General features: G+C 36.5%; 1 protein-coding gene across 2 annotated transcripts in view; it reads right to left on the bottom strand.

The window, feature by feature from the left end:
• LOC109055059 (hemicentin-1-like) overlaps positions 1-24,197 on the bottom strand; it is a 75,021-nt gene that overhangs the window by 37,869 nt on the left and 12,955 nt on the right. For both annotated transcript variants that reach the window (XM_042747265.1, XM_042747267.1), the window contains exons 2-23: positions 23,856-23,926; positions 21,273-21,431; positions 20,885-21,007; positions 19,910-20,081; positions 19,710-19,816; positions 17,272-17,392; positions 16,434-16,697; positions 16,183-16,327; positions 15,383-15,504; positions 13,106-13,375; positions 7,778-7,919; positions 7,560-7,687; positions 7,247-7,360; positions 6,983-7,141; positions 6,484-6,678; positions 6,007-6,102; positions 3,952-4,079; positions 3,679-3,823; positions 2,604-2,716; positions 2,081-2,240; positions 1,732-1,909; positions 814-941 (exon numbers count right to left, since the gene is read on the bottom strand). In XM_042747265.1, coding sequence (XP_042603199.1) covers positions 814-941; positions 1,732-1,909; positions 2,081-2,240; positions 2,604-2,716; positions 3,679-3,823; positions 3,952-4,079; positions 6,007-6,102; positions 6,484-6,678; positions 6,983-7,141; positions 7,247-7,360; positions 7,560-7,687; positions 7,778-7,919; positions 13,106-13,375; positions 15,383-15,504; positions 16,183-16,327; positions 16,434-16,697; positions 17,272-17,392; positions 19,710-19,816; positions 19,910-20,081; positions 20,885-21,007; positions 21,273-21,431; positions 23,856-23,926 — 3,240 coding nt within the window. The remainder of the gene's footprint in view (positions 1-813; positions 942-1,731; positions 1,910-2,080; positions 2,241-2,603; positions 2,717-3,678; positions 3,824-3,951; positions 4,080-6,006; positions 6,103-6,483; positions 6,679-6,982; positions 7,142-7,246; positions 7,361-7,559; positions 7,688-7,777; positions 7,920-13,105; positions 13,376-15,382; positions 15,505-16,182; positions 16,328-16,433; positions 16,698-17,271; positions 17,393-19,709; positions 19,817-19,909; positions 20,082-20,884; positions 21,008-21,272; positions 21,432-23,855; positions 23,927-24,197) is intronic.

Below are 24,197 nucleotides of genomic sequence, written 5' to 3' on the forward strand. Positions count from 1 at the left end.
AAGAAAAACAAAGCGGATGTTTCAACCATTATCAATTACCCCTTTCAGAGCAGTTACATCATCTGTTTAAACAGAGTTTCCTGAACTTGCTGCTTTTACAATCATCTATTATTTACACAGTCATGCTGTGTCCGAAACCACTCACTCAATCACTACTTGATCCTTCACTACATAGTGAATGCCACATGTGTCTCAACTCGCTCATTTACAAAGCATGTCCAAGCACTATTGTGCATTGTAAATGACATATTCTAAATGTTAAAAAACAAATACTTGAAATCCAAAAATAGCATATGGATGTTTGAACACTAATTTGAGTCAGATATGATAAAAAATGGTACCTGTCTGAACAAAGCCTCAGAGACGCATTGATCATCGGATGTACTACCCAAAAAAACAAATGACAACAGTGTTTGGATATGTGTCTGTCCTGGTAAACAGCACATCAGCATGTGTGAAATGTAAACATGTGGAGGCACTTACTGAGTTGATTGGGGTGTGTGATGTGAAATTGACTATCAAATATGTAATAATCAGTCATTTAATGATGCTCACACATCATTGTTTAACATGTGGTTTTCAGTCGAAATACAACTGCAGTACATACAACTGAATGAAGCCTGATGTCACCACAAGACTGAGGCAAAGTGATGCATTTATACAGATGGGATCTGTTTTTAAAACCCCGGGGCTGATGTGTGCTCATATGAACTTCAGTCGAATGAGATAAACTGTTGTTGCTTCGATAAATTCCACATGCAAGTATAAATTGCACCAGCATCCAAGTAAATAAATGTGATCTGTTTCTCTTACCCAGCACACTGAGTTTGATCATCTGAGTGAAGTTTCCAGCTATGTTGGTAGCCACACAGACGTATATGCCAATGTCCGTCACTCGTGTTTCTGTGATTCTCATGGAGCCTGACGACAGCTGAATGTGTCTGAGAGAGAACAGGTTAAATACATTAAGAAGAGCTGTTCTTTTGCAGATGTAAAACCACACAGGTGCTCCTGGTTTACAGAGAAGCTTCCGAAATTATACCTCCGTTTACTTTCATGGTGAGCAGAGAAAGGAGAGTTTAATTACTGTGTAATTTTAATCTGACCGCAGTCTTTCTGCCTTTAGGCTGTACAGTAAACATCAGCCCTTAAAAAACAATGCAGAGAAGAGCAAGCTACTCGCATTCAAGCTCAATGGTGTTTAAAAGTTGGATACAAGGGCCTTATTTATAAAATGCATGTAAAATTAAATTGGATTCCATACACCTGTTGAAAAAGCATGCGTGTAAGCTTTTTTGTGCACATATTGTGCATGTTGACTTAATTTTTTGATGTGGTCCATTTTCTTGTGACACAAGTGTGTTTGGGGTAGATATGAATTTTTCATTTTTTTAAAAGAGGCCTCTTATTGCTCACCAAGGCTGCATTTATGATCAAAAATACAGTAAAAATGGCAAGACTGTGAAATATTATTACAATTTAAAATAACTGTTTGTATTTAAATATTTTTTATACTGTATTGTAATTTATTCCTGTGAAGGCAAATATACCTTTTCAGTCTTGATTACAGATTGAAAATTATTTTATTAAATGTTTAGGAACTTTTTTTATGTATAAGGACATCTCATAGATCAATCCATTGTAACAATTAAGAAATCATTGCATGTTCATATTTATTATTCTTATATGCATTCATTATAAATTAGATTTTCACACAAGTAAAACTGATACCTATTAGAGAAGGGGGAGATGAGCTGCTTGTCTTTGGCCCAGGTGATGATGGGAGGAGGTACGCTCTCCACCTCGCATGGTAGTGTGACATCATCACCCACTTTTACCGACATCTCCAACAGCTTGCCGGAGTTATTTTGCATCTCTGTTCCACCAACGCTGCTCAGCCTGGGCTTCACTACATGTTTACCAAGACATACAGTATGCAAGTACAGCAGGGTGAGATTGGAGGAAGCACCAAACTAATAAACAGGAAACTAACAAATAAAGCACACACAGAAATAATGAAAACACAAGAATCAAAACCACAGAAGATTAGTAAAACAGAGCAGAGCAAATGGGCTCTTACCATAGACAGTGAGCTGAACCTTCCTGGAGCTGTATCCAGCAGCATTAGTGGCTGTGCACACGAACTCGCCAGACTCTTCACCGCTGGGGGAGACAATGTAAAGACTACCATCCTCACCCAGAGAAAAGACACTGCCACTCAGATCCAGCAACTCTCCTCGCTGAGGAAACATTATCACACATATATATAGCAACATGAGTGTAAGGCTGAAATGGTGAGACTGATAAAGTACTTATATTCATTTATTGTAAATTATTGTATGTATATGTAAAATTCCATGTAAATGTAAAAAAAATAGTGGTCAAAAGATCAAATTAGCTCCTAACTAAATATTGTAATCAGAAAAAAAATTACTAACATTACTTTAAAATTACATTTAAAAAGAAAACACTAAGCAATAACCAAAAACCAAGCGTAATGGGTTTTGTGCAAGAGAGTTCAAGAGTTGTCAGAAGTCAGCATTTTCCTTCCGAATCCCATTGTGTGAGCATGTGTGTCAAAGACAGAAAGGAGACACATTTACCTTAGACCAAGTGACATCTGGTTTGGGGACTCCATGTGCATGACACGGCAGAGAAATGGGTGTCCCCTCAATGGTACTGAATACTTGAGGGCCATGTTGAATAGTGGGCATCACTACAAAGAAAAAACATGTTGAAACACTTATATAAACCCTGAATATAAGCCAGGATTTAGAAATACTGCAGAGTATTTAAACATTTTTATAGGATACTGTAAAGACAACATACAATGTTGTATCATATAATAATCTTGTCTCAGACTTTCATTTGGGGTGATTTCCATTAGTAAAAGTAGACTGCTTCTTTAAGACTGATCACTTTTGAAAAATGAGAGTTTTTGTCTCTCTGTTATTTCTCTGCAGAAGTGCTTTGCTCATACTGCTGGTTCTGTTTTTAATTCTCAAATGAATACATGAATGATGAAGGCATCTGTTGTGGGGCAGAGGGAAATAAAGGCTTATTGTATACAGTCATGGAAGGGAGGAAGCAGAGGACTGGACTATGTCATATTGGTCCACAGAAAATAAATCCTTTAAAACTGGCCTGATTCTGAAATGTCTTTTAAAGAAAAAAAAGGATAACCATTTTGGTAGGTATAATCCTGCATGTTACGGATAGGTATGATTATCTTCTGTTTAAAAGGTTGATTAATTCTGGTGATTCAGTTTGTTTGGGTGGTTCATGTTACAGATATGTTTGACTCCCTGTGTGAAGCAAAACATTTCATATTCAAATTTAAACTGTTTCAAATACATCAGATCTGATTCTACCTATGCCAAACTGTTGCAGAATCACAGAAATGTTGGGGTTGGTAAGATTTTTTTTTTTTATGGTTTGAAAGAAGTCTCTTATGCTCACCAAGGCTACATTCATTTGATCAAAAATACACTAAAAAGTGTAATATTGAGAAACATTTTTACACTTTAATATAACTGTTTTAATATATGTTAAAATGTTATTTATTCCTGTGATGGCAAAGCTGATACATTTTTTTCAGAATGCTTTATTAAATAATAGAAAGTTCAAAAAACAATTTTTGAATAGTAGAGTATTTGTGTGTTTTGTTTTACATCTTACCATAGACATTTAGTATGGTTGTGCGGTTACTGGATCCCACCACGTTTTCGGCCAAACAGGTGTACTGCCCCCCATCCTGCTGACCGACCCGTTCTATATGTAGACTGCCGTCACGTCTCACAGTCACATATGGACTTGATGTAACCTGACAAGTGGTCACACACATGCATACATTTAAATCACATTTATTGTTGTGACAGTGTAAAATACTTAACGATGATGCACAGGCTTCAAGGCCTATGTGTTTGCATGTATGCACATGTGTTAACTCACTAAGCCATTGTCATGTAGCCAGTGTCTCTCAGGAAGGGGGTTTCCAGCTAGTAACACGCAGGGGAGGGTGACCTGCTGGTCCTCAATCACACTGACCACTGTTGGACTCAGAGCTATCAAAGGAGACACTGCACACGAAACACACACATTAGGATGGTGACTGGTGAGATATATATATATATATACATAGTTTCATTGAAGTATCACAGAAATAAGAGGGTCAGTAAGATTTGTTTTTCAAAGTAAACAGTACTTTTATTCATCAAGCATGCATTTAATTAATCAAAAGTGTAAGACAATTATAAAGCTACAAAAGATTTCCATTTCAAATTAATTCTGTTCTTTTGAAATGTCCACTTATCAAATGTTTTTAACATTGATAAGAAATCACCATATTAGAATGTTTTACAGAGAATCATTGAAGTACTGAAGTGGGTACTGGCTGCTGAAAATTCAGATTTGCAGAATAAATTGTATTTTAAACTCTTGAAACTTTGAACTTTTAACAGTAGTTTCATGAGAATGCTACAGTTTCTCAGAGAGATATATGGTAGTTAAAAAAGCCCATTACATATACTGTACCACCACACTGACAAAAATAAGATATTCACACCAAAACCTGAGGTGCCTCCTATGAACCTTTATCCTCAAAACAAGAAAAGAGATTTAAAAATCCTAATCCTGATAATTTTAGATGTCATTCTCCTGATTCAATCAGACAGAGGATGGTTAAGTCTCCACTGGAAACACTGACACTGAAAACTCTGTGGACCGGCCGCACCTCTGATGTTTTGCTTTTTAAATTTCCATGGATACCTTGGAATACACATAAAAAGTGTCACTGGGGTATAAGGGCTCAGCAGAGTAGAATTATGGCAAGGCTGAGACATACTGCATGACCGCATTAGTGACCTTTAGCTTCAACTTGGTGTTATGTTGTTTTTACAGGACCACAAAAACAGTCACTCCCTCACATACTGAGATACGCTTACACTGGATCTCACACACAGTGTGTACTTCAACATAGCAAAACCAATTGACCCTTGATGAGGATTTTGGGATTATACTTAAACTTTAAAGCTTTCAGTGTTTATATGAGTCATAGTGTAAACTGCATGGATCAAAAATTTATTTCTTTTTGCCTTCTCTTTAAATATACACATTAGGTTATTTATTTAATCAACTAAAGTACACAAACATGTACTCTGATAATTTAGAGAGAAGAGGAAATTAAATCATATGTTTCACTTATTTTAGTTAAAATCTGGATTAATATCAGGCTAAATGATTTCAAAGTTTCTGCAAAAACCTTGGAATGAGCCATTTTCTTAGATGTATGTAAAGAGGGTCATTTTTGCCAAGCTCACATGTTGAAGTTTCAAGCAGGCCAGTGCGGTAAGGTCTCAACTGATTGACGTCATACAGTGGTATCAGAACACATAGAGTAGAACTGCTAGAAAAAGACTGTTAGCCACTTCTGAGTCTCCAGCGCTTTGATCAAAAACAAAAGTATAAAAAGGATGCCTGAATTCCTTTGATTCTTTAAACTGACACATGCCCACTGTATTCTTAAAGGCACGCATGCAAACATGAGCTCCGTCGCACACATGCAAATACATTCAGCTAACATCTACAATATAACTAAACAACCTCAAATACATAAATATAATCTAGTAACTGAAGTATTCACACTGCAATGCATTATGCATGTTTTAGTCCTCACATCTGGTGCGATATAGATCTCGCCACAGAGAATGAATTTGAGCTTACTCTTGTGTTGGTCTTCTATTTTAGCATTCTATCTCTTTTAACCAGAAACACATGTACCCCATTCATATGGACTCAAACATCAAACTGAGCTTCTGAGCACCTTGCGAACTCATGCGTATGGGCCTCAGGCCGAGAAAATGTACATGTGAGTAAGATAAAGGAAGCGCAAAACAATTAATATTCCACATCGGCTTCTTCCTTCAAGTGTCCTGCTGACAGACGGATCAGTATAAACATGAAACATATGCTGCAGTTATGACAGAACAGTTTTTTCAGATGTCATACCGAGTCCAGTAACAGTGACTTTGGCCTTGGCCTGGATTTTACCAAAGTGGTTTTGAGCTTCACACACATAGGTGGTCTCATCCTCTACCCAGAGGTCTAAAAGGCAAAGGACAGGAAATCACATGAACCATGTAAAATACATTGAAACTTGTATCTACTTATAAATAAAAAAGCAAATAATAAGAAATGCATCTAAATGCAATAAAAGAAAAATATTTATAGTTTTAATGCCACAAATGCAGAATTTCTCTGAAAACTTTTCTTTATTCAGGCATTAAAAATAAATAAATGCAATGAAAGAAATATATATTTACAGTTTAACATTTTTAATGCATTTGAATTCAATAAATAAATAAATAACCCAAACTCTGAAAAACAAAATCAAAAAAACATTCATAGCAGCTTTTTGTGATGGAAATTCAAATCTGGTGTTTCAAACAGGCCTAGAGACAGAGAAGGTAAAAGGAAGACACTGACTGGTGATGAAAAGGTCTCCATTGGCTTTCTGAGTGACAGTACTGGGACCGCGATGCTGAGAGGATAGTTGGACGTTGTCCTCTCGCCTCCAAGAGAGCTGGGGTTTTGGGTGGCCTTGTGCATGACACGGCAAGGTGATGTTTGTGCCAATATCAGCAGACAGATCTGAAGGCTTTCTTGTGAACTGAGGAGCAGCTGTGGAATACAGAATAAAGAACTAAACAGAAGTTTGATTCATTTATTCATAAAGTACAGGTCTTCAATAGGCAGCAGAAAAAATGCAACTATGTTTTAAACAAAAATACAATCAAACAACTTCAACCAAAGCTAAAAAAACTAAACTTCATGTAAATATTTCACAGTCCCTGCTACATTGTAATGCATTAAAAGTACATAAACTACACTTAACATAAATAATGATTAATGGTTATGCAATGTCAGAGGATTTTGGAGGAAAGGGGACCCTAATTCAGATGAGGGATATGTAACACAGCCTTACAGCCCACGTCCAGAGTGATGTACCCCTGTGCAGAGCCGGCTGAGTTTATCGCCACACATGTATACTCTCCTGCATCTGTGTCCCGAGTCTGCTGAATGCTCAGTGTGCCTTGCTGAGGGTCCATACTTAAAACTGCAGACGGCTTCAACTGCACGTCACCTAAGATCAAACACACAGTACATTAGGGCTGATGTGTCTATTAAAATGGAAACAGTGCATAAATGCCAGAAAGTTGTCCAGAAGTTAAGCAGTACACTAGCTGACCTTTATACCACAGGACGTCCGGATGTGGAACTCCCGTGACCCTGCACTCTAAAATGGTTGTCTGTCCTAAACCAATCAGCAGGTCAGAGTGAGGGACTGTCACCTGTGGAGACTCTACAGAGGGGCGAAGATCACAGGAAACTTAATTAAAGACTAGTGTATAACCACAGGGTGGGACTGAATATGTCAAATGTCTCACTTATTCACAGATGTAAGAAGCTGAGTATTGTTGAGTAAAAACACCATCTTACTCTTCGGTTTGGAATTTATTGCTTTCATTTAGTGGTGTTACACAATTGTTCTCTGTACTGACCGATGTAGCTGACGATGGCAGTTTGAGTGTCTGTTCCTGCAACATTACTCGCTAAGCAGCCGTATGTCCCAGCATCCTTCGGCCCTGTTTTCCTGATGACCAATGTGCCATCAGGGGTCATTCTGTGCTTAGTAAGAAGAATACAACAGACTACAGTAAAGGTTAACAAATAGAGACCATATTCAAAAGTAAGATTTTTGTGGGGATTTTTTTTTTACCTGCTGGAGCCCATGATGAACATATCATTGTGTGTCCACACCACCATGGGTAAGGGGTAGCCTTTGGCTGAACACCTGATCCAAATTTCTTGACCTGTCCGGAAAGTCTGGTTTCGTGGGTCAACCGTCACCACCGGTGGCTCTAGCATAAAAATGAGTCAATCATGATGTTTGGTAACAGAACGCCCTAGCAGCTGCTGTGCAAATGTATTGTGGCAGCAAAACAAACACAGCTCAGATTTACTAAAGCAGTGATTCTCAACCAGGAAACCATGGTCCACTTTGGGGCAAACTTCAAAGGGGGCCTCAAGATGACAATTTAAAATGGGACAAAACAAGATATTTCTTATTTTAATTACTTTTTTTTATCTTTGAAGAATCAGGATTATCACAGACTTGGAAAACCTGTATTTACATTCATTTTAAAAGTGTGATTTGTAGGTCAGGAAAAGTCATGTTAATGAATACAATTTTATGCCAGACATTTTTATAATGAATATACATTTTTACATTTAAAATATTTTATCTGATATAAACTAAAAATATATTTGTAAAAAATCTTTATGATTTATGCCTATCCAATAAATCAATAAAAACTGGAAAAGTCACAGGTTATTCAGTTTTTTTGTACTAAAGGAAGTTTATATGCCCAGTCATATTTAACCCATCAAATGGTTGGATGATATTCACAAATATATAGCTCATATAATTATATTCATTAACAAATAGTCATTAATCTTAACTATACAGATTTGTTTGTAAAGAACATAACTGCATCTAATGTTCACATGTGGTCTCCACAATACCCCTCCAAAATTGTCCTGCTTTATACCCATGATATGATTCTAGACCAAGCCAACCACATTTCACAGCAATTCTCCTATCATTCCTTCTTTTTTACAGAAACACTAAAGTGGGATTATTGGTTCCAGATTCTCTGAGCTGCTGAAGCCGAGGCATGCTCTTGATCAATTCATGATGTGCAGCCCCTGCTGAATGAGAGTGTTTTCTCACTGCTGAAGCCAATCTGATGTGTGTCTCCACTGTTCTCTGACCTCCAGTCTCTGCCTGTCCCATATTCCAGCAGAGCAGGATGTGTGACATCATGGCCAGAGACAGGAAATGCACACGATAGCTGTTCCAAAACCTAGTAAGCTGCCTACATAGCTGCTTTCTAAGAGAGCATGCAAACAGAGGGGAGACTTGACTTGTAACTGATTTCAATAGAGCATGTTGCTAAGATAATGCCACAATATGGTAACAAGCATTAAAAAAACAAAGCATCACATTTTCCACAAAAGCAGCACTATTCTTTTAAGCATTGATAATAAGAAGAAATGTTATTTGAGCAAATCAGCATATTAGAATGATTTCTGAGTCATGTGACACAGAAGACTAGATTAATCAATGCTGAAAATTCAGCTTTGACATCACAGGAATAAATTACATTTTTAACTTTAAAATAGAAAACAGGTCTTTTGAATGGTAGTTTACATTTAATTCAATACTGAAAAGTATTGATTAAAAAAATGTTTATTTATAATCAACATTTCTCTCACCCTATCCACCACCTTAAATTTATTTTTCAACTGACCTTGACACAGTGTACTCTGTGACTGCCTTCTCCAGTAAGAATACATGCAATGCTGCCTTAGAATTAAAGGTATCTTATACAGGTAAAATGAGATATCTTAGTAGGCAGAATAACATAGTTGCCTACCTTTTGTTACAAGATAAAATGAGGCCTCTGTATGCAGCTCAATAAGTTTTGGAACAAAGCAAGTCACTGCTTAAGTGCTTGAGTATCAGTAACATGACTAACATACATAATGGTAACAGAGCCTTCCAGGTTGTCTACTGTATTTCAAATGGAAAGCTTGACTGGAATGAGTGACAAAATTTCCAGAACCATACTTTGTCATGATTAAAATGGACCCAAAACAAGACCTGGCAGACAAAAAGAGTCTGTTGTAAACGGGAGAGCCTCTGTGTGTTGCATGCTCAGGCGGTTAAAGCATTGCTGTTGAGAGGTCACTTTGTGTATAGTAGTAAAGCTGTAATTATCCCAGGTCTTACTCACTAAATTGTACTCTAATAGACTAGGTCTGCCTAAAGGCTTGGTTTTAACAACGCACTGACACTAAACCTTGCTAACACCTCATCATCTAGGCTTCTTTGCCTTAGTCTACTCTAATTCAAATAGTTACAAATAGTTAAATATGTTTCTCTATAGTTTGAGCAAATTGGATGCCTACAGGTCTGATATAAATATTAAGACACATTTTTAGAATGTAGATTTCACACTTAATATGTTTAGTGTGACTGCAGTAGATTGCAACAATTATTGCTATTTATTTTTGTAGTAAAATTAAATGGTTTTCTAATGTAAATAAACAAAGGAATAAATAAAAACTTGCAAAAATATTAAATATTTAATCTATTTAATCTGTTGCGGGAAAAGGAAGGTCACTGGAGGAAAAGTTTCACTTAAGTTCTAGATATTTTTTGGGTCTCTCGACCTTCTGAACACAGAGATGTGCATCTGACAGACACTGAGGCTGTAAACAGTGTGTGTGGACAGTGCAGGTCAAAGTAATGTTGTGTAAAGTATTAGGGCAGATGACTCTGTGGACTGGCCAGGCATCACTGTGTCAGCAGTCCCACTTCAAAGGGCCCATAATGACTAGGACAGCACAGGAATCCCAGCAGGTGGTGATTACACACAACACACACACACACATACATATACATGCACTTTGTCAGTACAGCAGTGACAGCTGTTTAAAAAGCTAAAGACTGACACCAAAAAAAATTGAAGTGGCTTAAAATGTAGCAGCAGGACAAAAACAAAAAAAAAGAGGGTAAGGGAAAAGGAAGCAGAGATTGATAGAGAAGGAATGAGAGAGAAAAACAGACTGTAGAATTTAATTTAAAATAAAAAATGCCTTCTACTAGATTTAAATCTTAGTTTGGGAATTTTAGTCATTTTTATTTAATTTTTTATTATTTCAAATTGGTGTGTATATGCGTGCAAATGTGTATGCATTGCAATAAAAGCTTTTGTAAAGTAAAAAAGTAAAGCATTTTTTACAATGTCTATAAAGCTACTTTAACCGTAAATATAGAATCTCGAGAGAAGAAGGCAGAAAACAAATGACACAGACAGAAATTAGACGGGGCAGAAACAGAGACAGAGAGAATTAAAGTGGGACGCAGGGAAAACCCGTTCCTCAGGTCTTGGGAAAGAATGTTGTGGAAAACTAAGAGACTCATCACTCAACAATGAGGTAAAATTATACAGTTAATGTCACTCCCGCTCTCCTGCTAATAAAACTCAAGCCTGGCCCTGCTGGGGCTCTCAGGGGCTTGACACATTTCATCATCATCAAGGACAATCTCAAGTCACATCTATCCATCAATATTACCTCCAAACTCCATATTTTCAAATCAAAACAGCTTTTTCTAATTCATTACAACAGAGCATGACTAATAAAAAATTGCCTCAGTATGAGAAACAACAGACAAGTCTTCAAGATACAAGATTCTGTAAGCGATATGCAACACAAAAGGTCAGTGAGTACTTCATGATCTCTTAGTAGATCAACTGAACTAAAACTCTTTTTTCAAGTATTGTGAGTGCAATGGTCAAACAAGTCCATCTAGTGTATGTTTATTTAGAAAAACAACTGAAAAGCAGTGCAGTGCAATGCAAAACATGTTTTGCAGGAACAATCCATTACACCTCAGTTCTGTTCTGTTACAAAAGCCATTTCTCTTTTCATTTGTGATCTCATTTGTAATTTTTCTTTTGCACGAAATGGCTATTTTCCCCAATGAGAGAAAACAAAGTGATTTGCCAGGGTTGTGTACTGTCAAAGGAAGTCTTCTTACTTCAATGTAAGAGAGGGGTTTAGAGCCTGTTTCAATGGAAACTACAGGATCACAAACAGTGAGCATGCCCAGCATAAATCACTTTCACAAGTGCTATAAAATATTACAGTGAAATATTACAGCAAGGCTGCAGTGAAAACAGATATTGTGCTAGAGAGAAGCAGGAAAGTTAGCTGCCAAGAGCCCTGCTGCATGGCTTTTTCTATGCATGTATTAAAAGTCCAAAGAGCTCTTAGCAGTTTAAACACACCTAGTGGACAAGGAATGTGAATTGTGTTTATTAAAACCATGACCTGTTGACATTTGGGTCAACAGCTGGAATTATTATAAAGAGTAAAATGTGCATTATAAAATTGCATTGGCAGAATAAATGCTAAGTAGTAAGTTGCTCTTAAGGCTAGCAAATATTTTATCACCTAATTGATATTCATGAGTCAAACTGGAATATGCATACCAGATTTCTCTGGGGGGGTTGATATGAGAAATGTTATTGCATGATATCTAAATTAATATAAAATATATATATATATATATATATATATATATATATATATATATATATATATATATATATATATATATATATGTATATATATATATATATATATAGATATAGATATAGATATTGATATATAGATTGATTTGGATTTTTTTATATGTATATAAATAGTGGTTACAATAGACAAATACAACAGACACATATTAAATATTAAATAAATTCATTTTTCTAATACAGTAGGTTAAACACGTATACTTTAATTAACATCTTTTGTTGTTTGATTAACATTAATGAGACAGACAGGTATTTAATTAGGCTGCTGTCCCTTTAAGACCAAATGAACGTAATATACTGATACATAATCCGGTTTACACCCACCTATTTATGTTAACTTAAGCAATAAACAACTGTATTTACGTGAGATACTCCACACGATGAACATTTTGACAGCTGTGTGTGTATTTGGCAATTGCGCAATGAGAACTGATCGCAGAACTGGGATCGCGCAGGTATGCGGAGAGAGCGTTTCTGTTGTGTGTCATTCGTGATTCCACCTATCCCGCCTGCACTTATTGCAAGTTAATCATTAACAAATTGTGATTGGATGGTAATTTTGTTCTACGACAAGCTTAGTTACCTTTGATTAGCCTGTGTCTTAGAAAAAGATTTGTCTTTGATTACTCGCTCTGATCACCCAGTCGTAAAGAAATTTTGAAATACGGGGCCAAACATGATTTTTTCAAAATAAGTCGGGACACTAAAAATAGAGCTGAAATACGGGACTGTCCCGGGAATAACGGAACGTCTGGTCACCCTATATATGCCCATTCTTCTTAGGCCCTTAAATGTGGTAAAACCACTATAATCTTTTGTGGCTATAAGTCTTTTGTGGCTTATTGCTTAATCAACAACACTAAAAATTACACAGATACACTTACCTTGCACATTGAGGTACACACGAGAAGTAGAGACTCCACCCTCATTAGCTGCAATGCAGGTGTACCAGCCAACATCATCAGGAGTGACTCGTTGGATTTCCAAGGATAGATTGGTGGTGACACGCATCCGACGGTCCAACCTGGCATCCACGTCCCCTCGCTGCCAAGTCAGGTTAAAGCGCACCGTGCTGGCAACTAGACAGGTCAGAACAACATTTGCACCGGGAGACACTGTCGCATTGGAGGGCACCGTGATAGCTGGAGGAGGCTCTGCAGAAATACACAGACACAAATGAGTCAAGAAAGTGTGATTATAAACCCGTTTATCCCAGAGTAACTGAATTCAACAGCCTGATTTGAATCTGTTCACCTTCGCTTATTGTTTTTTTGTCTATGAGTTCTCATAAGGTCTTTGGATGTCTGTGAACTCTACAGATCTATGAAGTCTGTGCAATAAGTCTGAAATGCAAAGGGAAACGGGGAGGGTGTTGACAGATGTGTGGATTAGGGCATAAGTGGGGAATTTATACAGGAAGACACATAAATTTCATAAGGGAGGTTTTTCCTGTCACTCCTGCTAATCATGTCACTGGCCCAGCGACAGCACAGTCAGGGAAACAGCTCAGAAAATGGGACAGGGATAAACCTTTGGTCAACAATAAACCTATATGTGAAATGTGAGTTCTAGGTGACCATTCCAGGTGAATAGGATCTTAATCCCAGACTCTAAAGTAACCCTGGGTGTTTTTAATGCTGTATCTCACCAAAAACCCAAGACAGCAGAGAAGAGCCGGAAGACAGGAAGTGAGGCTATTTGTCCAAGAAGTTTGTGTAAGCACGGTTTGGGACAGTGTGGTGTCTGGTTTCCAAAACCACAGTGCCATGAGGATACAGTCCTGTTTATTTTTGCAGTCCTTGTGCAACACAAAACCAAACATTGAAATATTTCTCCCTTATCGAAATGTTAGGTAATAAAAATGATGTTCTTTCTTCCAAGTACAAAATCTGATATCAAAATCTAATTGCAGTGACTTGAGAATATTAGACGTGTCTCAAAACTGCTGCCTACTTTAACAGCATATTGTGCGTGACTTTATGGTCAAATTTTGCAGGAAAAAAAAAATAGCAGACAGACTGAATGAATATGCAAATTCACTTTCTAACAGTAAGTGGCATTTATTGAAAAGCAGAAATACCACAATTACCCTTGTACACAAAGCACTGTGCAACCTTCGGATTCTAATGCCCTTTCTCACAGAGAATAAAGGAAATCAAACAGTATTTACATGCTTTCAAACAGCCATTCAGATTTCTGTATTTGCTATAGTGTTTATCCAACAACACCAAATACAAGACTAGTTCACTGTCGCTTAGCAAAATAGACTGTTCTTGAGTGCCACCAAGTCGTAGTTATGCAAGAGCAGCAGCTCTAGGCATATGACCAAAAGCGGTGTTATTGGTTGGCCCGTTTTCTCTGCAGTGTGATGGAAAAGAGATTAGAACTCTTGTACATAAAAAAAATCACTGCATTAACAGTTAGCAAATGTTTGTGCTAGTCTGAATTGCCCTTCATTTAAATTAAAATGTGTAATGCACCAAATTTTTGCACCGAACAATCACCTTGGTGTGAACGGTCCTTAACAGTTGCATTTGCATGCATCTATGATGCCCAAAAATTATATGTAGAGTAGACAACTCATTAGATTTTGAGACAATGAATCAGAATATTTAACTTGAATTTAGTCAAGTTATACAAAATCATCTTAAATGTATTAATTATTTAAATCTTCTACTGCTGTAATTCAAATAACTATAAATGTTTAGGCTGAACTGTGACATTTTTGTGCCATTTGCATCACCAAACTCTACTGCAAAAATAATCATTTCCTGAACTTAAAACCACACTCACTCACATCCATGAGACTTTTCATGGGCAACACATGTCTGTTACATGGAGCATGAAATAAAACCAAAGACTATAATGGGCCATTTCATCTGAGGAATCCAGTGCTTTCTCCACTTTGCGTGAAATGGGGGCAGACTTTTGGACCAAAGCATATAACTGAGCCAATCACACTGGGATTCTGGCTGAGTAGATTGAACTCACACACATGTAAGTTGACTAACGAGAAAATATAAAAGAGACATTCTAAGCATGTCAGATGTGGGACATCTCAATATTCTGCCTTCATTATAGTGTATATTGCATCATGTCAGTTGATGTTACTGATAAAAACAGGCTATAATGTAGTAGAAAATGAAAGGTGACATTCTAACCAGAAACATCAAGGAAGGTTTGAGCCCGTCCTGTTCCAGCACTGCTGATGGCGATGCACTCATAAAAGCCCTCGTCCTTCAGGGACACCTGAGGGATTCCCCATGATGCATTAGCAGACTCCCTAAAAAGAAGATAAAAATGTAAAACCATATAAAATACATTGTTTCCCAAATAAACACAAATTGCAAAGATTTATTATTATGCTATCAGCATCGGGTCCTTGAGGACTTTTTCTACATATACATAGCATTTTTTCTGCTTATAATGTTAGTCAAGGTTTCTTTCGATTAAAAAACAGTAGCAATTTAGTTTTATTAGAAACATTTAGTTTAAAATAGGTTTACACAGAATTTAGTAAATTACAAATTTCTAAATTTAAAGGTCAGTACGATTTTTGTAAACATTTATAAAGAAATGTTTATGTACTATATTGATCAAAAGTGACAGCAGAGACATTTATGATATTACAAAAGATTTCTATTTATAAAAAATTATGTTCTTTTGAATGTGCTGTTCATCAAAGAAAGGATTTGAAGGAACATGTGACACTGAAGACTGGAGCAATGGCTGCTGAAAATTCATCTTTGCAATTACAAGGATACAATACATCTTAAAATGCATTAAAGTAGAAATTTGTTATTTTAAATTGTAATAATATTTCACAATATTACTGTTGTTGTGTTTTTTTTTTAAGAAACAAAAACAAAAACATTTACTGCCCCAAAATTTGGAATGATAGTGTATGTCACATTGCACAACATGTTAGCTACTCATCTACAGTGCCATTAATTAGCACTACCTGAAGATTTGGTCCACACCCAGGCGTAGTCCCTCCCTGGTGAAACGCAAGGTATAGGGGATCAGGCTATCCACAAAGCAGGTAATACTCCCTTTTTGCAGGTAGTAACCAGGGGTATGAGTGGGCATGCTTACTCTAGGTGCTTCTAAAAAAATAAGAACAAAACACACTAGTAACAAATATAGTAAAATACACATATATGATACTTAGATTGACTATTCTGTGGTTTTATCTATCTACATTAATCTGACCTGGCACAATGCTGGAGTAGGAGACACTGGACACTCTTTGGAAGACAAAGCCATCACGATCATAGCCAGTGACTCGCAGGAAGAAAGCCTCTTTGGGTGGAACAAACTCAGTGATATTCCAAATGCCATAAGGGCGTCGATCAGGGAAGTAGCGGATGGGCAGCGTCTTCATTACATCACCAGTGATGCTCAAGAGTTCCAGGCGATCAGCACGAGCAGGAGGGGAGAGAGCAGTGGTGTTCAGCAGGATAAAGGTGGGGATTCCTGTGTGTGTGTGTGTGTGTGTGTGTGTGTGTGTGTGTGTGTGTGTGTGTGTGAGAGAGAGAGAGAGAGAGAGAGAGAGAGAGAGAGAGAGAGAGAGAGAGAAGGAGCATAGAGGTTAAAAAGGTAAACCAAAACATGTTTAAAATGCTAAAGTACACAGCCACTATGTTGACCTCATAAATTTGACAGCGTGTGTGGTCCAGACAAAAACACAAGTTTTATTCAGCAAGGACACAGTTTAAGAGGGATTTAGAAGATTAGAGAAGGTTTTTTTTATTAATCAAAGCATCCTGAAACAATGGACCACAGTTTCCGCAAAAAAAGCAGCACAACTGGTTTCAACGTTGACAATAACAAGAGATTTTTCTTGAACATTAAATCAGCATATTACAATGATTTCTGAAGGATCATGTGAAACTGGAGTTATGGCTGCTGAAAATTTAGCTTTGCCATCTCAGGAATAAATTAAATTTTTTAAATATTTAAATTACTTTTATTAAATTGTAATAATATAACTGTTTTAACTGCATGTTGTACCTTATATGACTTCAAACTCCTTAAAACACTAACTCACCTTGGACTGGCCTGCTGGATGTCATTTTAAAGTCCAGCGTTTCCCTTCGGGAAAAGCCTGCTCGGAAATCGATTGTGCTGAGGCCTGATATACGAACTGAGTGCCTGCCCTCACTGGACGTCTGAGGTTAAATTGACAACAACACAAATAAGTAAACAAATAGAAAGTTATTTGTATTTGTTAAGATAACAGCATTCAATTGAAATGACGCAACTTGTTTTTCATAGCAAGATGCATGGAAGAAGCACAACAAAACTAATTTATGATGACAGTCGGCTCAAGATCCACAGATACAGCACACTTGAAATTCTCGAACATTAAGGAACAGTCCAAGTCATTTAAACATGATCCCTGCTGTTCTGCGCTGCCCTTTATGACTGTTTTGGTGCTGAGGGTCTGGTGTACGATTGATGTTTTCTGCAGCTCAGTGCTCCAGGGCGAGCCATGGCAACCCATCCTCTGCTTGCATTCTTTCGAAATTACAACCATCCTAAAGAATTACCATGGGCCATGAAGCACTGCATGATATGACGCCAAGAATGATGAGGAGAAGATCCTGAAGGATTCCACTGAGAGATGTGGAGGAGAGAGAAGGAAAGACATTGGAACAGGGGCATTCAAGAGATTCAAGGGAAAGGCCTTTGCAGAGCAACTTACAGAAGATTAAGATTAGATTAAATCCATTCATCCTGAGGTTTTAAAGCCCGCCTTGAATTAGCCTGCCAAGCAAAATTCAGGCCAAAAACTCACTAATCCAACCTAAAACAACCCAGAGGCAGAAAACCCAGTCAGACGCCACCATAACATGGGATCACTCAGAGATTGTGGTCACAATCTGCATGCTTTCTGACAAACACAGACATTATTTAAACATGTTAATTAAAGTTGTATTGGGGAAAATAAATACAAGGAGCTTTTTTTCTATCTCAGATCATGTTCTTGTAAGCGATGGGCCGTATGAGTATCTATGTTTATAAATGCACTGGGGGTCAGGAGAGAATTAAAACTGATTCTGTTAATGATACAAAAGATTTAATAAAGTTAGAGAAGATATGGAAAATGGATCATTAGGGGATTAAAGGAACCTTGGCCATTGTTTTCTATGACATGCAACAAAACAATTTAAATAGCCAAAGCATAAATAAACTTCATACTCACTTTTAGCTATAGTATTTTAATATATATAGCAAAAGTATATATAAAGCTCATGCTTAAATTAGTATTTTACCTAATCTTAATATGGAAATGCATTACTAAATTTTAAGGTACAGTTTGTGATTTTTTTTCTTATCCTATTTATTCATGAAAAAAACGGACTACAAGTAAAAGAAAGCTTTAACTTTTAGTAAACTGAAAGTATATTTGAAATGTAGGTATCACAATTTATTTACAAATTAAAAATCAGACACAGATATTACCTGTCACTCTCACTGTCATCCTTTCTTGCCCTCTTTGCAACAAAAGCTGTGATTTTTTCCACGACTGGCTTTCATAGTTTTGAAAGATAAAAAAAATATTATTACAAAATATAAATAACAAGCATTAAAAACTGAGGTTACTAGTGTAATTTTGTGAGGCAGGAGACAGCTTGCTTTGTGGGTGAAAGTCTAACTTTAAGATTTTATAGGTAATTTATAAACTGACATACTGTGGATATAGGGTCTTGCTAAATGGGGTAAGCACACTTACTTTCTCCATTTCAGATGTGTATGTTCTTCTAAGAAGTAATGATTTGTTATCGATTGCCAGACAACCGACTGCTCTCATTCAGAATGCTCAAAGCAAATAGAGGATGACATCGCGAAAGATTTGTCAACACACACACACCCACACCCACAAAAATACTTTCTGGATAGATTTTTCTCTTTACATTCCGGAATCTACACAAGTTGTAAGAGAAATAAGGCAACTTTTTTTTTTTTGACTGCAATTCACTCTTAAGCAAAAAACTCGAAAGAAACAGCCACCTTTAGGACATGCGATGATTGAGTTCTCTTTATGTTTTATATTTAAGTTATTCTGCTGATTGATCATAGAGTTTTTAAAGTTTAAAGATCTGTGTTAATTCTGATTGAGAAAAAAGTAATAAAAATGACTGAGTTAGTTTACAATATTTTCGCTGTATGCTTTGAATTTTGTTTAAGGAATTAATGTACCCAACTCAATAATTACAACTGGATGAGGTGTTTTTTTTGTATAAAGTCCCAAACCTCAGAAACCTCAAACATCATGTGTCCTTTCCTTTAACTGGACGTTTGGGACTTTGTGTATATTAATGTCTCTGAGATATGTATTTATTATGATGAGATGAGAAAGACTAAAAGCAATAACTTTACCTTTCTGGAAAGCCACCAGTTACAGTTAAATCATCAACATCGACACAAAAGTCCTATCAAATGTGTTTGTGGATCTTGGTCTACGATAAACTAGTCCATCACCTTTATGGTCCACATTCCTGGCGCTGGGTCTTTGAGGTTGAGGACTTTGGCAGAGTTTGGGATGTGAAGGAGCTCAGACAGACCCTCCTTAATCCCGATTAGTTTTCCTAGAAGCACAAGAAGTACATGCTTCAGTTCTATATCAGTCTACACTATGTGTTAGTTCTAGGAATGCTGTAATCAGACAATGTTCTCCTTACCCTGAGAATTTCGGATCTCAATATTTGGTGCAGGGCCGCTTAAAGCAACAGTCACTTCCTTCAGGCTAGGGTCAAAGGGGATCTGCCAAGTATTTGAAAGCCCATTTTGATGATCAGTCGAGAGCAAGTGAACCTTAGAGGACTGCACTGCCTCCTCTACCCATTTCAACACCTGCAGTCAAAAGATTAAAAAAAAATGAGTAAAGTCCATCAAAATGATTGATGATATATAATGTGTGTGTGCATGTGTGTGTGCGCACTCGTGTGTGTGTGCATGTATATGTATATGTATATGTATATGTATATTTATATGTATATGTATATGTATATGCATATATAAAGATCATCAAGAATAAAAAGGTTAAGCTTAGAGAAACTGAGCAAACCTATAGCAAAGGGCTAGAAATATAAAACGGGAAGAGGAAGAGATTTGAACATTACTGTACATTTTGAGAAGCTGTGTTTTGAAATTACAACCTCAAATAAAAACTCTTTTTTTGTCTTCTCAAATATTTTAGTTTGCGTTTGATTCTAACATCAAAATTCTGAGGCAGCAGCAACTTGACCGCATATGAAGATTGATAGGAATTTCTTGGAACATCTAAAAAGACAGAACTCATCTAAATCCTTGGTTTACAGAGAGCTATAAAACAGAATCCTGGACTTATGTCCATGTTACCATGCTCAAACAAAGTAAAGCCTTCAACCGAGAGCATACAGCATCACTGCACCTCAAGCATTTCCATCATCTTTTCCAGTCTTTCTATTAATTTGCTCACTCTGTCATCATACATGGGGTGATGTAGGCTAGTGGATAAAAATCTGGGCTGGTAACCAAGCTAGGATATGAAGACATTTCATTATTATTCCTTGGACATACACTTTATAACAGCAGCAGTGTGTTACTGTCTGAAACATAAAGAAACTGTAAAATTATATTCTTTGGGTCAAACAAGTAGCCCCAAATAATCTTACCTCATTGACTTGTTTCTTGTCCAGATGGAAAACCTGTCCTGAGCTGGTCGAGGCGATCTCCTCATATACCTTATAGCCTATATGCGATCGGTCATCACAGTCACCAGTCAACACAAAAACCACCTGCCCACATACATACATACTGATCATTATTGGTATTCCGGTACACAATTCTAAATGTCCAGATACATTTTTATCATATTGATTTAATTCATTTAGCAGATGCTTTTATCCAAAGTGTCTTTGCCATAAAAAAAAAGAAGTGCTGCAATATAACAATGTTCACGCTAGCAATGCATGTAAGGCAACATTTACAGATCAAAGCATGGCAGATCTTTTATTAATGCTACTAAATTGTTGCTGGAAATTGAGTGAATGATTTAATTACCTGTGATTGTTTCTGCTGAATGAGCTGAAGAACATCATGAGTCAACTTGTAGTCTTTTGATCGGGCATCCGTAAACACGTAAATGTAGGACCCTGGTAGGGAGATTTCGAGGGCAATCTTGATGGCTCCAATGCTCATCTCTGGACAATCTCCTCCTCCCTGAAAAAAAAAACAACAAAATTATTTGTGATTAAAACAGTGTTCATTATATGAAAAACACACAGAAACCTGGCTGTTGCTTTATTTCTTTTCTCTGTTTATTCTCTATTCTTCTTTTCTGCTTATAAAAGAAGTCTCTTATGGTAAAAAAAAAAAAAAATTATCCTTAAGATATTTTAAAATGTACTGTATTACTATGATGACATCGCTGAATTTTTAGCAGCCATAACTCTGGTCTTCAGTCTCACATGATCTTTCAAATATCCTTCTAGCATGCTGATTTGGTGCTCAAAAAAAACATTTCTTATATTATTGTCAATGCTGAAAACAGTTGTGCTGCTAATTTTTGTGGAAACCATGATTTTTTTGGGATTCTTTGATGAATATAAATGTATATTAAATAAAAATATTATATGACATTATAAATGTCTTTATATTTTTTACTGGGACTCTTTACATTCATACATTTTGGCAGATACTTTCATCTAAAGCAACTTACATTACATTCAACGTATATATTTTGTCAGTTTATATTTTTGTAATTCCCTGGGGATTGATCTTGATGTTGCTATCACCATGCTCAACTGTTTTAGCTACAGCATTTCCTCTTACCCCCTGGTTTGCTCACTGTAATTGCTCACTGTCTATTTTTCTTTACTTTTCCATTTATCTTCTTTATTTATCTCCTCTTTTCAGTCCAGCTGCTTTGGAACTTTAAAAAAATGCTACACAAACAAATCCTGATAAATTGTAATAAATATGAGCACAATTGTCAATGTGTTTTTCAATGGAACATCCAGATTCCTCAAAGGCAGATATTTATCTTAATTGCAGAAAGTTGGAAAGGGCAACGAGCTGGTCAGTAGATTTGGCCTAATCATGAAAGTAGAAATGTACGGCATGCTCTAAAGCTTGCCATGGGAGTCAGTCATGCCTGCAACCGATGTTGACCTTGGAATGAAATATGGAGCACAATCTTGGACCCAAATGGATGACTTCCAAGAGTTCTGTTAGATATGTGCCTTCCTTTAAACTGACATAGATAAAAGTAAACCTTTATTTAATGTTTGTGTACATCAGAGTATCTGTGATATAGGTATGTCTGTCTTTTCTCACATGGAGGGCAAAGAGTCTTGTCTTCATTATGCATTCCAGGGGACATGTATCTGAATGAAACATCTGGAAGCAAGTGATCTTTGCTTCTCTGTTCTTTACAAAAACACACACATACAACAGTGCATAGCAAACCCAAACATCAAATAAGGAAACATTTTAGGAAAGGTTAAGAATGTACTCAGAATGTACTCTTGTAGTTCATTTCCAGTGGCAGGTTGTTCTCTGGACACTGGAAAAGACATTACCAGCAAACAGTGATTTGAATAATTTATCCCTTTCAAGTCAAACACACACTTACATACAATGAACTCCAAATAAACTAGAAAAAATCCTACTCTGCTTGAACTTATGCCTCCGAGACAAAAAAAAAAAAACATTCTATGTGCCAGTTCAGAATTGCACTTAATCAGTGTGTCTGCATTTTCCCTGCTTTGGCCCAAACAGCTGGGACAGATGCTGAGACTGAGAAACACACAGAGGACTCTTCATTCTGAAGACGCCGGTTTCTTAATGAGGTGTCCAAGTGAAACTGTTAACATGGCAAATCACCACCAGTGAAATAAATCTGTCATTTGCCAGATTTGCAATAAAAAAAATTTTTTTTATACTTTTTGATGTCAAAGTTGTCATGTGTCATATTTGTATTATTAACAAGATTTGCAATAAAAAAATGTTTTTTTATACTTTTTGATGCATTATAAAGACTACATAATTGGACTAATTAATTAAATTAATAATTGGTGTTGGTATTGTTATTGTACTAGGGGATTTTACTTAAAAAAAGAAAAAGTTTGTTTTTTTAAAATTTCTTACAATTAAAAACTAGGTTTGTCAATAAAATCACAACTAATCTCAAGACTTCCAGGCAGTATTTAGAAAATATTATAAAACAGTAAGTGCAATAGAGTTTGTTAAATATGTTGAAAATTATAGCATTAAAGATATTTAATATTAATATAAATTAATTCATATTAATTGATATCAATATTAACTTTGACAGTGCTAAAATACATTGCTAAATTGTAAAATCTAAATCATCTGGATACCCAAGGTGCACTGCTTTCAAATCACAAAGGTGCTCATTCAAATCATCAAACCTGCCAGATATACTGCAATACAAGCCAAAGATACTATCCCATATGTGCAAAGACTCGTTTTTCATAGGAAATATGTAACTTTAGAACATTTTAGCAGAGTGACTGTTCTCTGGCTGTTAAGACTCTGAGCACATTTTTGGACTGAGTATGGATTCAAATAGACCTGTGATCAAATATGTCAACAAACCCAATGTGAAGCACATGAGCTCACCTGGACGTAAAGCTCCCGCAGCTCATCCTGGAACTTCTTGGGGTCTGTTGTTATTGTAATGGGTCCAATCTCTGCAGAAAACAACAAATGCCATTAGAGGCAAAAATAAACTGTTGCAATACGGTCAAATGACCTCGTAGATCAAAAGATTAGAACGGGTTTTGTTTTGTCCACTCAGATGCCAAATATTTATGCTGTCAGCCAGTGGCAGATGTCCAGGATCAAGGGTCACAGCTGAACTAGGGTGACAGGGAGCTTCCTGTTTAGTGCCAGGAGGTTTTCTGAACCCTAGAAAGCAAAAAGTCTGTTTTTTTGTTTGTTTGTTTTTTTTAACCTTCTGTT

The sequence above is a fragment of the Cyprinus carpio genome, chromosome B20 (genome assembly GCF_018340385.1).
Source record: "Cyprinus carpio isolate SPL01 chromosome B20, ASM1834038v1, whole genome shotgun sequence".
NCBI classification, from domain to species: domain Eukaryota; kingdom Metazoa; phylum Chordata; class Actinopteri; order Cypriniformes; family Cyprinidae; genus Cyprinus; species Cyprinus carpio.